The 18,883-nt window shown below is 33.8% G+C and overlaps 2 protein-coding genes across 2 annotated transcripts in view; both read right to left on the bottom strand.

Moving 5' to 3' along the window:
• The window catches only part of LOC107887696 (uncharacterized), a 29,901-nt gene extending 22,985 nt beyond the window's left edge, over nucleotides 1-6,916 (bottom strand). The window contains exon 1 of the mRNA XM_016811933.1: nucleotides 6,255-6,916. Coding sequence (XP_016667422.1) covers nucleotides 6,255-6,916 — 662 coding nt within the window. The remainder of the gene's footprint in view (nucleotides 1-6,254) is intronic.
• A 4,413-nt stretch (nucleotides 6,917-11,329) lies between these two features.
• Nucleotides 11,330-18,630, bottom strand: LOC107886598 (probable serine/threonine-protein kinase PBL28). The gene is made up of 6 exons (XM_041095430.1): nucleotides 17,975-18,630; nucleotides 17,588-17,786; nucleotides 17,346-17,509; nucleotides 17,159-17,263; nucleotides 11,641-11,742; nucleotides 11,330-11,548 (listed from the first exon to the last, which is right to left on the bottom strand). Exons 1-6 carry the CDS (start codon nucleotides 18,065-18,067, stop codon nucleotides 11,330-11,332), a joined length of 882 nt encoding a protein of 293 aa, XP_040951364.1. The 5' UTR covers nucleotides 18,068-18,630.
• Nucleotides 18,631-18,883: the final 253 nt, after the last annotated feature.

The following is an 18,883-nucleotide window of genomic DNA, read 5'->3' as shown; positions in this document are numbered from 1 at the left end:
CTCACTAATCCCTTATAAGAGGATTAGTTCCTCATGAAATCTATAAACACAGTAAACTTGATAAATAAGATATGCATAAATAATAAATCAAGAGTGAAGTTTAAGAGAATTCTGATTGTATTTGATTGATGAAAGAGCAGAAATCCAAAATAGTTTGATTGCGTCTACAAATCAAGTTCTTTATAGAACACAAATGAAAAGAACTAAAAAGAAATCTAAACCCTAAGAGAAAGAAAAAAAAACTAAAAACTAAATTACAAAGAAAAACTTTGAATATCAAAAGTTGTCCTTTAACAAGTGTTTAAGAGCCTATTTATAAAGTTAGGGTTGCTGTCGTCCTTAACCTAGGTCAACTAACGCTATTGTATTTAACTTTTGATTGTGCAGACTAAAACACCCCTAGCTTGTAAGTGTTTCCCGTACAAGACTGATGTTGCAACACCCTAGTGCCTATGTTGCGACATGAAAGGCAGTATGCTCAGGTTTAGGGTAGCTTCAGCGGTGTGTCACAACATCCAATGGTTGTGTTGTGGTACCAAAGGCAATCTCAAGATTCTTGCATTCTACTCCCTATGTTACAAGATCAAACTTTCTGTGTTGCAACACAACAACCGATATTGAGTTTGTACACCCTTTGATGGTTTCCTGCACACTCACTAAGTACATTAGCTCACCTTTAGGCCTTATTCAACCCCTAAGGTCAATAAAAGACTCCAAATACATTTTTTATTGGATTTAAAAAAAACTATAAAAACTTAACGAAAACATAATGAAAATGCTTATACTCAAGCTCCTTAAGTGTGAAAACTAGTTTAATCTGTTATACCAAATTAAGGCAAATAAAAAAAATCTATAACAATTAGCTTTTACAATTTAGACTTTATACCTTAATTACTAACCATTTAATAAAATTACTAACCAAAATTTAATATAACACTATAACAAACTCGTAAATATTAATAAATAACATTTACTGACTCGGTCATCAAAAAATAGGGTTTCAAAATTGTCATTTTCAGTACCATTGAAAGACGTGTTGTTACATGATTCGTGATTAGTGAAATTGAATATTGAGAAATCGGATTTAATTGAATAAAATAGAAATAAGTAAATATATAAATTGATAAACGTATTATATTATGAATTGATGATAGAAATGGTATGGAATGATGGTGTGAAATATGTGGTGATGTGAATTTGATAATACTAAGTTATATGAATTGACTTGTGTTAACAATATTAAATGATATTGAATATCAAGAATTTAGACTAAATTGAATATAATATAAAATATTATGATATTATTTATATATGATATGTTATATGAATTATATGATATTGAATATTTATATACATGTATATGAATTGATGAAAAAATGAAATGAGATTATGATATATGAATGGTTGATGCTCATTTGAACTTAGTAAAAGGCTAGGATACAATCGACATGCCAATAGGGTCATATGCACGCATGTGTATGGGACAATTCATGATGTGGAGATTATGATATGTTATTTTGAGATCCAACATTTGTTGTGGATCATCGAGCATTCATTGTCTCTACGGAGACCTTGGTGTGGTGGAGGGATGTATTTGAATACATACATTTGATGCCTACGGGCTTTGCACTTTGGTGCCTTAGTGTGGTGTAGTTATGCTTAGATGAGCTATATTGGTGTGGTGTAGTTCACCTGCATATCTTAACCCATTTTACTAAGACTGCATTGGGCAAAACGTTACATTTAATTTTGAAATTGAAATATGACATGTGTATTAGTTAAATGATGTTTCCAATGATTCGATAATATAGAATGGTATTACAAGTACATATATGTGAAATTTGTTTCAAGATAGCATGTGAAAGACCATGCAAAATGGTTTATACGAGCCCAAAGGATTGATATGAAAATATAGCAAATTAATAAATTCGACACGAAAATGGACTAATGATAAGTTAAATAGCTTGAATTGAAATGAAATTAAATGTATTAATGCTAATAGAAAGTAAGGTTTGATATGTTATATTGATTTAATTAATTGGTGACAGTTGAGATGGAAATACATGCATGATTAGTAATAGATTGATAACATGATATGTATAAATTAGATTGAAATTAATGGCATTGTATGAAAATGAAACACTTGATATGTGATAACTCTAAATTATATAGATTTTTTTAGCACCTTCTAAGTAGTAATTCATGTAAATTCTGAGTGTTTCTATAGAAAATTTTTAAATTTTATTACAAAATAACTAAACTAGAAAAAATTTAAAACAAATCTCCTTTTTTAATTTTTATATGCTAAATTTACATATTTTTGCCAAATTTGAAGCAATTTGGTGCCGAAGGAGAAAAGATAGTCTTGAAACTCACCTTTTGACGGTCAAATACTGTAGCATCCTGTAATACTCACCATGCAATGGAGGGCTGATAATTAATCAGCTTTAGACATCCAATTAATTAAATTTGTGAATCATGGGACAAACTTGACCTAACTCAAAATTGGATCACTGAAGTGGACAAGCCTGCTACTTAATTTGAAGCTAAACCATCCATTAAAGAGGAAAGAGCCTAGATTCGACAATGTATAGCCCAACCATCCATAAATTAATTAAATTAGGCTACCTAGCCTTGTTAAAAAAAATCACAAAACAACCCCAACAATTTCCTCAAGTGACCGTTCACCTCCCTCTCTTGAATCAAACTTGGACTAACTATTTTTAGCAAAGCCATCCACCTCCCTTCCTTTTCTCAAGGTGGTTGACCATGCATGAGAGAAAAAATGGGGGTTGACATGCTATTTTTAGCAAACTCAAGTTATTCACTCCTAGTATAAGTACCCTTTGCCATTCCCTCATTCATTCTCTCTTTTCCCTTTTTCTCCATTTTTCCATTCTTCAAGAGAGTTTTGCAAGGCATTGAGAGAAGCCCAATTTGGCCATTTTAGAAGCAATTTTGCTTGGTTTCCATAACAAGAAGTGAAGAACAAAGGGGGATCACAATGAGTTGTGCCTTGAGAACCACCGGAAATGACTTGTATTTCTTTTCTCTTTCCCTTTGCCTTTTTTTAGATTTTGTACAATTCAAGAAACATGATTGCAACTGAGTTTTATGTTTTTAATATAATCATGGTTTCTTAATTATTTTAGTGTTAGAATGATTTAAATTTCGTAGATTAGATTAATTAATTCTGTTAATGATGTTATGTGCCTTGGTTCTTATTCAATTAGATAAAATCATGCATTTGTTATCCGTGCATTATAAATGTAAGGATGCAATTAAATTAATTATTAAATTAGAACCGAATTGTAATTAATTGACACAATATCTGAATGGGGCATGTTTAATCTATATTTGAGAAAATTAGGTTAAAATTTGTAATAATTCGAAAAAAGCATTATTACCTTACATAACCCTGGGATTTATGTGATTAAACTATTTCAGTATAGAAATATCACAGTTACCTCACAAAATTTTTTATGCTTATTAAAAATACTAAGTTGTTGCCATAGATATATGCTAGACTTAATAATTTAATAAGTATGAATTCTTAGATGATGCATGAAAAGGTAATCTTAAAGTCGGAATAGACATAGAAATATGCAAATAAGAGGTTAAACTTAGGACTTCAAAAGAAGCCAAAGTACTCGTAATTAAAATATGGTTAATAAATAGCTGAGTTGCCATGGGATTTCCTATACATCATTTGCATTATTTAAATATTTATGAGTTAGGAAGAAAAATTATTCTAACACATGCATGCTATTGTGATTTCTCTTAAAAACTTGCATACTTATTTCTTTATTTATTTAATTTAATTTAAGCATACTTATGTTAGTTTAATATAATTAAAACCCATCACTTTAATTTATTTTCATCACCGACCAATTTTCTTAATAATTAATTTTGCAACACTTGATTCGTATAAATAGTTCCTGTGAACATGATAACTCTTACTCATGACTTTATTGCTTGTCAACAATTGTGTATACTTGCAAATAAATTGAATTATTTCAAGACAATATGATATGGTTGGAACGTGATCTTGCAATAACATATATGTATCTTGTTACCATGGTATTTATATAACTTGAATCATGAAAGTACCATAGAGATTTATTACTTAATGTACGGTTTATTATTTTGTATGTAAGTATCAGGAGATCTCGAAGTTTTGAAAGGTGGTGCAGCATCTAGATCATTGAATCTTGACTAAAAAATGTTTGTACTGTCTTTACATTTCAATAGATGGCATGTAACTAGAATTTTATTTGTTTAAAGTTTTAATTGGTCAAGTAGATATTTTGGTTAGAGAATGTTAAATGGAATTGATTTGTGAATTGTTTTAGTCATGTTTAAAAAGTGTTTTGAAGTCTTTAATGTGTTTTAAAGTGAAAATGAATACCTTTAAGTTGAATAGAATTGCATATTGGGTCCTTGGACCATTGGTGTCTATAATTTGGCAGGTTGAATCCAAAAGAAGTAAGCTCTGTAGGAGTCTGCCATCAGAGTCGCGACACCAGCTCCCAACATCACGACTCCTCTTGTTTGAAGTTGCGATGCCAACCTATTGTTTTGAAAGTCGCGACATTGCACCCCTGAAGTCGTGACTCCAACCCGAAATATTTTGAAACTTTGTAGTTTAGTCCTCCAATAGCCTCGGGTTATCATAAGAGCTTTCGTAAGCTCAGATAAACCCATATTATAATATAAAGATGTAATGAACATGTTAATGAATATATTAGTGAATATAAAGTGTTGAATCAATAGAAATTATGATCGTAGTTGCACAGTCAATGAATGTGATATTCTGTAGCTCAGACCCAACAAACAAGTCAGGTATGAGGAGTTACAATTTTAAATATAAAATATTTATTTTACAACAATAAAAGTAAAATTAAATAAAAATAGAATTAAGTTTGATTTAGATAACCTTGATAACTTGTATTCCAAAAATCATCCAAATACCATAGTTCAAATTGAATCTTGATTTATTTTTTTGCTTAACCTTAACTTCATGATTTTCTCTCTCTTTTGGCTTTGCTTTCTTTGCCTTCTTCACATGCAATGAAATAGTCTTAGAGGTAGACTTGTTTAATAGTCAAGCTACCTATCCAAACTTGAGGGCCTACTTAAAATTTGAGAGAGTTTAGGTAAACATATTAGACCTAAAAAAGGGCTTGGGCAAAATAAAAGGCTCATTCAAAATATAGGTTGATATCAGGCTCAAACATTCAAAGTCCAAGCCTGACTTGAACATTGACCCAACCTGGCCCACCAACATTTCTTTTAAAAGTCAATAAAACATTTAGCTATTAGCAATTCTATTTATTCTATATATTGGTTTATATGAAGTTAAAGTTCACTTTTAAGAAACAAGCCGATCTCAAATAAAATGGGTTCAATTCATTTATTCTTATAAATGAATTTGTTTATGAATTTTTATAAATTGATCAAGGTAAATTACATTAGTAGTCACTCAATTATGTTTTTTTGTCATCCAAGTATGAAAAATTAAAAATGATCATCCAACTACAATTTTATCTTCTTCTTCTTTTTTCTTTTTTCTTTTTTGCTACCAGTTGGCTAAAATAAAAATAGAAACACCCAAATTCCAAGATAGTTGGGTGACCAAAAAAGACAAAATTGAATAATTGAGTGACCATTTTGTAAGTAGTTATAGTTAGGTGACCAAAAAATAATACTACTAATAGTTGGGTGACCATTTTATAACTTTTCATAGTTGAGTGATAAAAAAAATCATAGTTGGACGACTACTAATGTAAATTACCTATTTGATTAAGTTACTATACTCATTTTATTTTTTTGTATTTAATGAGTCCCTAAACATCAAAAATTTTCATTACTCAAGCTGTTAAGTTTATTTTTAAAAAATGATTAACCCATAAATTGGTACTTAAACTATGCCATTTTTTTCATTTTGGTACCTTTTTTTTTGCCACAATTGATATCTAAACTATTTTTTCCCAAATTGATACCTCTTTTAGTTCAGTTGTTAGTCAACTCGTTAAGTATATTTAAAAAGAAAACCTACTATTGTGCAGCCACCATTATCCAAATGAACAACTTAACTTGGACTAAATTGAACACAATAACTAAGACATTTAGGCATAATATGGTTTTAACATTACAAAACATCATGTCATAATTCCGTTCCACTAATATCCACCAAATAAAGAATACAGAAAACTAAAACAAAAGTAGAAGGAAAAACAAATAAAACCCTTTACCTTCTAAGCTCCTTTGTGACGGTCATGTTACAAATATATGGAGAATTCCTGGGAGGTGTAGGTGTAGGAGGAGAAGCGTTAGCACCCCTTTTGTCAAAGCAAACCTCCACTGTTCCAGCCAGTTCCTCAGCTCTCTTCCCACCTTCCTCTCTATAGAACCCAACAAGAGTGACAGCGTGTGGCATCGAAGCTCTCCTCTCAATCAAATACTGTTTCACGAAGAACCTCAACAAAGCCTCGTATTGCAAGGACATGAACATTGATTCAGCGAATGACAAAGCCAACAACCCGACAGTCATATCCATCTCCTCAATCCTCATGACCCGAACCCACAACGACCCAGATTCCAACTCTTGAAGATAAACGAAAGACTCCAAAGCTTTGAACTTTTCAAGCTCTTCATTGGTTAAAACACGGCTTCCCCAAAATGATTCATCGAGAAAGGAGTAGTATTGAGCTGGAGTGACGGAGTTGGTGGAGGAAGAAGAAGGGAGACAACACTTGAAATTGTAACGATGGAGTTTGCAGACACAAAGGAGAGGGTTTCTAGATGAAAGAAAGGGTACCCTTTTTATGGGATTAAATTCGGTTTGTAAGCGTGGCTGTTGTTGAGGATCTAAGTAAGGAGACAGATTAAGTGGTGGTGGTGCTGCTATTGCCATAGAAATTGTTTTAACTTATTTGAGATCAAAATCAGTTGATGATGAGATAAATTTGGGAAACACCATCGAATAATTTATCAAGGTAAAATCTGCTAACAGAATGTCTTCCTCTTTTCGTTGGTGGGAATTGTCTTTATTTACGATTTTGTGAACTGACGAAGTGACGGAAGAACACAAATAGAGAGCCAGTTTGATCGGTTGAGGGCAAACCAAATCTAACCATGTTTGTCTCAAGGCACGTGTTGTATTATTCCTCCAATGTGTACTATATATACCTTATCATGGCCGGGCTGGTTCGGGTAAGATCGAAGTTAAAATGTATGGTTGTTTTTTAAATTCGGCTTAAAAGATAAGTTAAAATTTTGTTTCAATTTCAATTCAGATAAGAAATATTAATTTCGAGCTTGACTTGGCATGTATTAAATTTTTTTATATAAAAATAAATTTTAAAAAATATAATATATCATATACATCAAAATATTAAAATAAATATTTTCTAAAAAATTGAAAATATATTAAAAATGTAATAACAAAATAACAGCAAAACAACAGGAGAAAAAAAAATTAATCAGGTTCTTACCCAGCTCAAAAAAAATCTTACCCAAAGCTCAGCCCGTTTAGAAAACAGATTTTATTTTTTGTCTAAACTCATTTTTCATACTTACATTTTGCCCAAACCCTCTCACTTTTTGAACGAGCCTTCAGGCCTAAATGGGTGGCCCGACCCATGATCAGGTTTAATGGTAAACAGTATCTTCATTTCTTAAATTTTTTAAGATTATTTGATTCTATTTTATTTTTTACACAATCAACCCTCTCTATAACAATTATTCTCTATTACAACATTTCGTTATAATAATCAAGTTTTTAGTAGAATCAATTTAAATACTTTATTTCACCCTTCTGTAACAAATTTTCATTTATTACAACAACATCCATAGTTGTAGAGTACATTTTTATTAAGTTAGTTCTCTATAATAGCTTATTATCTAAAATTTTAAATAAAATTATAGATATTTCATATAAGCAAATCTATTAATTATAATTTATTAATAAAAATGATTTTAATTAAAATATTATTTCAATAAAATGTTTAAATTTCACATCAAAAGATCTAGGAAAAACTATATAAATGGTCACCCAAACTATGCCCGCGTTCCTGTTTTGATCACCAACTTTAAAATTTTTCAATTTCGACACTAACGTTTGAATTCGTTCATGTTTTGGTCACTCATCGTTAAATTGATAACAGAAAGCCTTTTTTCTAACCAGTATAATAACACATTTAATCATCAATACTTACACATCCTATCGATTTGATCCTAATTCTAAATAATTTAATAAATTTAACCCTTGTTAATTAAAAATGCTATTAATCATATTTTATAAGTGGAGTTAAAGAAACCGATTCAATAAATTATTAAGTTTCCTAATTAAATATTCTACTATGAATTTGAAATATTATAAACATACAAATTGATTAATTGAATTTAATAACTCATGTTAATTAATTGAATTTATTAAATTTATGAATTAATAATGTGAAAGAATATAAAATAAAAGGCACATAAAAGCAATAATGCATACACCTGTTATGCATATTTTAATGTTGTTGATTTGATTCTCGCTTTCTTTCTTTTTGAACACAATTCACACTTTATTTATTTGATGAAAATTCATAATATGACCTCTTCGGTAGGTCTATAACAACTACCTCTCTATAATGGAAAAAATTTTAATAGACAAATGGGATTCTAGAGACTTCACTACATTTCAAGGCTAATTCTCTCTATTTTTTTTAAGGAAATCTTGATATTGATGGATGATGAGGTCTAAGAAAAAAAAAGGTTAGCCTATAAAATTATATCTAAACTATGTCATTTTCTTTGGCACCTCAACTCTTTTTCTTTTTTTGTCCCAAGTGATACATAAACTATTTTTTTTAAGCTGATACCCCGTTAGTTAAACCATTAAGTCTATTAAAAAAACTCAACCCACAATTTAGTAAACTGTTTTTTTTTTGTCACAAGTGATACTTAAATTATTTTTGCATTACTTATTTTACACCAATTTATTATATCCGTTAAAAAGTTCAGCCAATAAATAGACGGTGAGGTCATATAAAATTTTAAAAATAAATTTTAATTATTTTATTTTATTTTATTTTACATTATTTTTCTCTTTATTTTTTTCTACTTTTTCTTATTCTTTCTTTCTTCTTCCTTTATAATGTTTGGCAATGCCAACAATACTCTAAATTGGTCCTTTTGAGATTGAGATGCATGTGATTAATTCTATTTTTGAACTTCATCGCCTACTTGCTTGACCTAATTAGATTGGAAAAGTTCTTTTATCGATCAAAACCAATGTTTTCAGGATTGAACAAGAATGGTCGGTTAGATTGGGAATCAATCCGGAGATAGGAGTTGAACCATTAACTTGTAAACCAATACAAAACATTTGAACCAACTAAAAATTGATTGAATTAGTTTAACTAGATTTCTCCATTTTTTATTTTTATTTTAATTTTTAGTGAATTTCTAAATAATTTTTTAAATACATATATAAAGAAAATAATATTATTGGTAGGTTAACCACCAATTGAAAGACAACGTGGTATTTGTAATGTTCAAGCCATTATGTAAAAAGTTACTCTTGTAGTCAATAAGCTCTCATTGCAGGTTGAGTTTTTCCTTTGTCAGTTTTTTCACATCTTTGTACAATGGCCTGTTCTTTGGCTCTAAAAATGGAAAAGAATTTGAGGCATAGAATAAAAATTTTACGATTTGCTAAATCTGGGAATGATATTGATTGAATAATGTTGTAATGGTAATTCAGATCTCTTCCATTTAATTTGTGATGGAATTTTACATAGATGGAATTTAAATTTCATAGACAAGCTACTAGATTCTTTAAATTTAACCCTTTTTTTAATGATTTTATTGTTATAGTTCTAAAAGTCTCAATGCTTGATTTTTCTTAGTTCCATGAATCCTTATTAATCTGCAAATTCAAAATTTTCTAGTTTGAGAATGGAATCAAGAGGCTGACTAATTCTGTGCATGATATTTGCTATACTGAATTGTTGCTCCAATCCTTTGTGCTTTAATGGCTCTTATGAATTGTAATTATAAAGATATTTTCTCTGCACAGCTTGTTCAGTTTTTAAAAAAAAAAGTCTTTTTTTTTATTTAATTAAATTGTTGGTGTTTGCATTTGAATCATTTAGGAGGGGCATTGGTTGGCATCTTCTCAAAGCAAGCGAGGAGCTAATATCCCAAATGACTTCTTCAAAAGAAGTTTATTTGCATTGCAGAATGATTGATGAGGCTCCATTCAACATGTACATAAAAGCAGGATACAATGTTATTCAGACAGATAGTATCTTTATCTTGTTGACATTACAGAGACGTAAGCACTTGATGTGCAAGAAACTCCCTGTATCTAACAGTTTCCCAGAGCCAGATATGTCAGAATCCGGTGAGGAACCTCCCTCATAAACATGTAAGTTGCAATCATACTGTAATCATAACCTTTTGAGCTACAAGCAGTTCAAGTCATACGCGATACCTTTATGTTTATCATGTTTAATGAAACTCTCACCTCCTCTTCTACTGTTATTGTAAATCTGTCAATTTTTGCTGCTTTGAGATGATTTAGTTCTTGTATCTTTCTTCTGACTTGTCTCTTTTCATAATCCCTAATGGAGTTCAGAAAGCTTGCTAGGATCATCCATTTGGGTGGATTTCGTACTAGGAACTTGATGGCTACTTTCAATATCTCCTTGTGTTTAGTTTATCATGTGCATGGTAGAGCACACTTGAAAGGTAAATTGCATCCAGCATATCCATTGCTTTTGTCATTTTTTGTCAAGTTGTTGTCTTAGCTCGTAAACAAACTTCTAATGCACTTCCTCTCTCCTACTTTGTTTACGTGTTCTCGAGCATGAACTTATGATCAGGAAAGGGAGAAAACGAAATGTCTTTCCATGTGCTTTTGTCATTGTTGGTACAAATGAAATTAAAGCCACTACTTGTTTACATTTTTTATTTTGGTGCAGAATAGTTTCTAAATCACTGTGTTTATACAATGTATAATGCATAGAATTAGCTACATCAAGCAAAATATTATTAAACAAACTGGTGATACTAGACTAGAACTAAAATTACTGAGAAAATATTCTCTTAAAAAGTTTCAGTTCTCCAATAGTTTCCTTACCATGGAATGACTTTCGATGTGGTCCTACTAAAGTTGCTTTTGTTTTGACTCATAGATAACTCAAATACCTTATGTTTTCATGTATTTTATCCAATTGCCCTGGTAATAGTGTTTTTTCATAATTTGAAGTGTCGTTATTGTTGATAGGATTTTAATTTTCACAGCTGGTGAAAGATCCACATTTCTCAACCCATCCTAAAAGCCTTGCCCTAGGCGTTTTGCATTTGTACAGAAAATCAGTTGGAGTTCCTTCAGACATTCTGACATTGAGGGCCTGTGTCTGCTCTCAACACGGACACAGCGTGATGCCAGGTTTGCAAACATAGCTATAGATTCAATGGTGTATGAACTTCGAGCCATCTCTGGGTCGATCACCTTTCGTAATTTCTTCCTGTCATTCAGAATGTGCCTAACCTGAAACATGGACCACCCACTAACTAATATGTAGCAAGTACTTGAAACTTTTGAACCATCGTCTCTTTGAATGACAAGCTGTTATGACATACCTGGAGTACAAGGTTTAAGTCCACAGCTGTGCGTCCCGTCAAAAGCTCTAGAAGAACCACTCCAAATGCATAAACATCACTTTTTAAAGTTAATTTTCCTGTCTGTCACAAGAAAATCTAGTTTACTTGAAGAAAATCTGACATCTAATATTATTTTATTGAAGGTTAAAGAATGATCTATTGTTGAAGCCGTGGCCTGCATTGCAACAAAGAACCAGCAGCAACAAATTGGTCAAAAGACCAACAGCAGCAAATTGTACAATTTGAGCTGCTATACTGTTTTGTAGCAAAGAAATGGAGTTGGTTCAGTTATAAAATTACTTTTTGAATATTTGTTCCTATGGAACTTAGTCTAAATCTTTGTAATGAGTTAGCTAAGTTAGTAGGAAAGATTGACTGATGTAATAGCTGGTATGCCAGCTTTCTTTTGTATACAAGTTGCTATATTGGTAAGTAAGAGCAGTTAAATTAGTAGGTAGCTGTCAAATACTTTTGTAACCATCATATATTCAAAGTTTGAATGAAAATTATGATAACTTCTCAGTTACAATTTTTCTTGCTGAGTTCTTTTCTTTTGTTTTTCTTTCAATCGTTTTTTGCTTTCTTTGCTACTGCCATTTATCCAACAAATGGTATCAAGAGCTTTCAGTCTTTGAGGGCCTTGGTTGTACACTGTCACTAAGCAAATTTTGTTTGAAACAAAAGAAGAAGAGGTTGTTTTGCTTGCTAAAAAAAAATGAGTTTTACACCACCTCCTCCACCTGTTTTTGCTGGAGAAAATTACAACATCTGGGCAGTGAAAATGAGAACATACCTGCAGGCACACGACCTGTGGAATGTTGTTCTCAATGACACTGAGCCACCACCACTAAGAGCCAACCCGACTATAGCCCAGATTAGGCAGCACAATGAAGACTGTGCCAAGAAGTATAAGGCTATGTCGTGCCTTCAAAGTGGAGTTTCTGATGTTATTTTCACAAGAATAATGGCTTGTGACACTCCAAAGCAGGCCTGGGACAAACTCAAGGAGGAGTTTCAGGGGTCTGACAAGACCAGGCAACAACAGCTGATCAACATGAGAAGAGATTTTGAAAATCTCAAAATGAAGGACTCAGAAACCATCAAGCAGTATGCTGACAGAATCATGGCTACTGTCAACAACATAAGGCTGCTTGGGGAAGAATTCAGTGACCAAAGAGTGGTTGAGAAGGTCATAACAACCTTGCTAGAGAAGTATGAAGCAAAAATTTCTTCTCTGGAAGATTCAAGGGACTTGTCAACAATCCCTTTGACAGAGCTTATAAATGCTCTCTATGCTCAAGAGCAGAGAAGGGCAAATAGGCAGGAGGACCACTATGAAGGAGCTTTTCAGGCTAGAAGCAGAGAAAGCTCAAGTGCAAACTTAAATGCCAAAGGCAAGAAGCCCTGGACTGAGAAGAAGAAGAAAGAACCTGTCAAAAGGAAGTTCCCACCTTGTGTCCATTGCAAGAAGACTACTCATCTCGAGAAATACTGCTGGTACAGACCAGACATTCAATGTAGAGCCTGCAAGCAATTTGGCCACATCGAAAAGGTCTGTAAGAGCAAGCCAAAACCACAACCACAATTTCAAAACCAAGCTCAAGCTGCAGAAGAGGTTGAATCACCTGAAGAGCATGTTTTTTCAGCATCATGCTTTGCAAGCTCGAGCAAAGTTAGTAAAATATGGTTGATTGACAGTGGATGTACCCACCATATGGCTTCTGAGAAGAGTATATTTAAGGAGCTTGACACCACTTTCAAGTCCAAAGTTAGAATTGGCAATGGTGAGCTGCTGGAGGCAAAAGGGAAAGGCAAGGCCTTGATAAGCACCAAGTCAGGTATTAAAACCATTTCTGAGGTTCTCTATGTACCTGACATTGACCAAAATTTGCTAAGTGTTGGCCAGCTATTGGAGAAGGGTTACTCTCTGATTTTTGAAGGCAAAAACTGTTTGATCAAAAATGCTGCTGGTGAAGTGTTGACTACAGTGGCTATGCAAGACAGAACCTTCATTGTGGATGTGAATCAACTGCAAGCCAAGGCATACGCATCTCAGTCTGATGAGACAGACTTGTGGCACAGGAGGATGGGGCATGTGAACTACAATTCACTGAGCATGCTGCACAAAATGGATTTGGTCAGTGATATGTCCAAAATTGAGCCAAAGGATGCTGTATGTGAGGTCTGTCAGCTTGGCAAACAAACCAGATTACCCTTTCCAGTCAACAAGGCATGGAGAGCACAAGGGAAGCTTCAGCTTATTCATACAGACATCTGTGGACCAATGAAGACTACCTCCTTAAATGGCAGCAGGTACTTTGTACTCTTCATTGATGATTATTCAAGGTTCTGTTGGGTAAATTTTTTGAAGCATAAGTCAGATGTTTATGACTCTTTCTGCAAATTTAAAGCCTTGGTTGAAAACCAAGCAAATTGCAAACTAAAATGTTTGAGGTCTGACAATGGTTCTGAGTATGTATCTCAGAAGTTTCAAAAATTGTGTGATGATGCTGGAATTCAACACCAATTGACTACTGTGTACACACCACAGCAAAATGGTGTTTGTGAAAGGAAAAACAGAACAGTCCTTGATATGGCTAGGTGTTTGTTATTTGAGGCTAATATGCCTAATGTTTTTTGGGCTGAAGCTGTGAATACAGCTATTTACCTGTTGAATAGGTTGCCAACTAATGCAGTCAAAGGAAAAACTCCTTTTGAAGCCTGGTTTGCACAGAAACCATCTGTCTCTCATTTGAAGGTATTTGGTTGTCTATGTTATGTGTTGGTACCTGAGGAGAGAAGAACCAAGTTGGACAAGAGGTCCATGCCTAGGGTGTTTGTTGGCTACAGCAATGTGAAGAAAGGATATAGAGTCTTTGATCCACTGACCAAGAAGGTTGTAGTGAGCAGAGATGTGAAATTCAGTGAAGCAAGTAGCTGGAAATGGGATGGAATTGAAGCAAATTTGCCAGATGAAGAAGAGATTGATGTTGATCTGCAACAAGCTGAAAATGAAGAAGTAATTGAAAATGGCTATGATGATCAACCTGTTCGAGGCACCAGGACATTAACTGACATCTATGAGAGATGTACAGTAACTATAGTAGAGCCTTCATGTTTTGAAGAAGCTGCAAAAGAAAAATGCTGGCAGGATGCTATGGAAGCTGAATTTAAAATGATTCAGAAAAATGATACATGGGAGCTTGTAAACAGACCTGAAAACAGAAAAATTATAGGTGTAAAGTGGGTCTATAGAATTAAGAACAATGCAGATGGCTCTCTTAATAGACATAAGGCCAGACTGGTTGTTAAAGGTTATAGTCAGCAGCAAGGGGTTGATTTTTCTGAAACCTTTGCACCTGTTGCAAGGTTGGATACTATCAGATTGCTGCTAGCTTTGGCAGCTCAAAAGCATTGGAAGGTGCATCATCTGGATGTTAAGTCAGCCTTTCTAAATGGCTTTCTTAATGAAGAAATATTCATTGAGCAACCTGAGGGTTTTATGGTCACTGGTGAAGAACAGAAGGTCTACAAGCTGAAAAAGGCTTTGTACGGTCTAAAACAGGCTCCAAGGGCCTGGTATGAGAGGATTGATGGCTACTTAGCAAGGCTCGGGTTCACAAAGAGTATCAGTGAGCCTACACTCTATGTTAAGAAGGATCAGGAGGAAACCTTGTTAATTGTTTCCTTGTATGTTGATGATCTGTTGGTTATTGGCTGCAAAGATGAACTTATTGAAGACTTCAAGAAACAGATGCAACATGTCTTTGAGATGACTGACCTTGGTCTTATGACCTACTTTCTTGGCATGGAGATAAAACAAGGAAGTGATGGCATTTTCATAAGTCAGCAAACATTTGCTTCCAAGGTGCTTGAAAAATTTTGCATGTTGAAATGCAAATCAGTCACTACACCAGTTGCATTGGGAGAAAAATTGTCAAGTGCCAGTGAACATGATCGAGTAGATGAGAAGGCATATAGAAGCTTAATTGGTTGTTTGCTTTATTTAACAGCAACTAGACCAGACATTGTCTATGCTGTTAGTCTACTTTCAAGATTTATGCACTGCAGTAATGTGGCACATCTGAAGGCAGCAAAAAGAGTGTTAAGGTATGTCAAAGGAACCATTGATACTGGTGTGAAGTTTTGGAGGGCAAGGGAGCTGAAACTCGTAGGCTATTCTGATAGCGATTGGGCAGGGTCAGTTGATGACATGAGGAGCACTTCAGGTTATTTTTTCACCTTAGGCTCGAGTGTTTTCAGCTGGAGTTCAAAGAAGCAACAAACTGTTGCACAATCTACAGCAGAGGCTGAATATATCTCAGCTGCAGCAGCTGTGAACCAAGCCATTTGGCTTAGGAAGATCTTGGATGATTTGAATGAAAGTCAAGTTCAGCCTACTGAGATTAGAGTGGATAATCAATCAGCTGTGGCCATAGCCAAGAATCCAGTCTTCCATGGTAAGACTAAGCACTTCAAAATCAAATTTCATTTTGTTAGAGAAGCTGAGCAATCTGGGGAGGTTAGCTTAATTCATTGCAGCTCAGAAATTCAGCTAGCTGACATTTTAACTAAACCATTGGGAGCCAACCGATTTAATGCTTTGAAGGAAAGGATTGGTGTTTGTTGCATACAGACCAAGGAGGAGTGTTGAAGCCGTGGCCTGCATTGCAACAAAGAACCAGCAGCAACAAATTGGTCAAAAGACCAACAGCAGCAAATTGTACAATTTGAGCTGCTATACTGTTTTGTAGCAAAGAAATGGAGTTGGTTCAGTTATAAAATTACTTTTTGAATATTTGTTCCTATGGAACTTAGTCTAAATCTTTGTAATGAGTTAGCTAAGTTAGTAGGAAAGATTGACTGATGTAATAGCTGGTATGCCAGCTTTCTTTTGTATACAAGTTGCTATATTGGTAAGTAAGAGCAGTTAAATTAGTAGGTAGCTGTCAAATACTTTTGTAACCATCATATATTCAAAGTTTGAATGAAAATTATGATAACTTCTCAGTTACAATTTTTCTTGCTGAGTTCTTTTCTTTTGTTTTTCTTTCAATCGTTTTTTGCTTTCTTTGCTACTGCCATTTATCCAACATCTATTTGCTTATTAAAGTTCTTTCTAATATTTTAGACTTACCAATACTTTTTTGTTAGGAATTATCATAATAGTGATCTGTTTACATTTTACAATCTCCTGTAGAAGTCTTACGCTTTGTTGGATTTTTGTGTCATGTTTAGCTATGTGTTTGACACAGTGAACCAAAATACAACTCTAAAAGTCTCAAAGAAAACATATATGGAAATTTTTGACCTAGAAAAGTTCATAAATTTGGAATGCCCTAGCACCCACGATTCTCAGAATGCATGAAGCTCAACAGTTTTAACATATGTTGAAAATCAGAGAATCTGATAAGATAATATTGAAAATCTTTAGACATGAGTATAGAGATCATGTAACTAATGTAAAGAATAGTTAGTAAGACATGAGGATGCATACTGATGTATACTCGGGATCAAAATAGCCAAATGTGCCAAGAACTCTGGCAGTCACATCAGTCTCCTGGCCCTCTGGCATCAGTTTGGCTAGTCCGAAGTCAGATATCTGTGATGAGTAGCAAATTGAGTTTTAGTTAGGAATGCTTTTTAATGTGAACCCTTGATGAAAAAGTACTTATGTTCCTTACCTTTGCTTCGAAGTTGGTGTTTAGAAGAACATTTGTGGACTTGAAATCTCTGTGAACTATTGGAATTCTTCCATCAGAACTAGAATGGAGATAAGAAAGTCCTCTGGCTGCACCAATTGCCACTTTGAGCCTTGAAGGCCAATCAATTTTCTTCTCACTAATACCTATTCAGCAGTTTAAAATTGATGGATGTTAATTGTACAAGGGACCAGGTTAGAAACGGATTTTGAGTGGAAACCAACCATTTAAGTGATCTTGCAGGTTCCCTTTTTGCATGTATTCATAGACTAGAAACCGATGCTTTCCATCTGCACAATAACCTATCAACGAAACCAGATTTGAATGGTCAAGTCTGCTCAAGATATCAACTTCTACACGGAACTCACGTTCTCCTTCAGCTTCTTTGAGTGGTGGCAGCTCCATTTTCTTGATTGCAACAACCTTCAGAATACAGAGAGAGTATTTGTATGTTTCCATCACTCTTTGCTACATTACTGTCTATAATATAGGTGTTTCATCAGAGGAATTAAAGTAGATATAGATGATGTGACTGAGTTATTGAAGTAGCATAACTCATTCATCGAACAAGCATGCCATGCCTAAACAAACACCGATAAAATTATGAATACCTCTCCTGATCGTAGAGTGCCCTTGTAGACTCGGCCAAATCCTCCTTTCCCAAGCAGATTCTCATCACTGAAAGAGCTTGTTGCCTCCTCCATCTCCTTGAGTGTGAAAACTGATGATACATGGCACCGTTTTGTTGGCCGGGGTGTTTGATCTTCAATTTCCCAGTACTCTGCAGGTTTGTAAATCCCTGAAAAGTAGGTAGTTTAATATGTTGAAACTTTAAAAGCCCCAGCACTGCAAAAGGATAAAATGGTTATCACATGAAGGAAAACAAAATACAGGGGTCAGTATGATCCTGGTTGTTGCTTCTGCGGCGCTTGTTCCATGCTGAGGCTAACCGGAAAGGCATTATTATATCAATGCTTGATGATTGAATTGACTGACAAATGGAACAAGAGTCTAGTTGCATGGCCGTTGTGGAATTATGAGAATTAGCTAGGTGTCGTAAAATAAATGAAGACAACACATGAAGAGATCAAGACTTAGGCTACTTCTTTTATTAAGTGGATGCTCGAAACAATATAAAGAAAAGGAAATGGTTCTAAGGATTTGCCTGAAAGAGGTTAGATAGTACAGGGACACGTATGGAGTAAGTGGAGTTAGATTTAAAGAGTACTCAACACCATTTTTTCCAACCAACATATATCAGTTAGAAAGAGAGATGTAGTACTTGAAGTAAAAGAAAAAGCAGATGAAAGGGAAAAAATAAAGTAAAAAGTTGGTTTTGAAATTGAAGCTACTGTTGCTATTACTATCTTTCCCTCCCTCCATTCAGGTTTATTAGCTTTTGAAAGGAGAAATTGAGGGTGGGTGTTGAGAGGGTGCTTTCATACATTCATTTTAGTGCCAGACTCGTGTATGATTAATTTCTTCCAAACCATCGGCTCTCACTATCTTAGAAATTCAAA

This window comes from Gossypium hirsutum, chromosome A03 (genome assembly GCF_007990345.1).
Source record: "Gossypium hirsutum isolate 1008001.06 chromosome A03, Gossypium_hirsutum_v2.1, whole genome shotgun sequence".
NCBI lineage: Eukaryota > Viridiplantae > Streptophyta > Magnoliopsida > Malvales > Malvaceae > Gossypium > Gossypium hirsutum.
The sequence above is the reverse complement of the archived record's forward strand: the minus strand, read 5'-3'. Positions and strand labels throughout refer to the sequence as shown.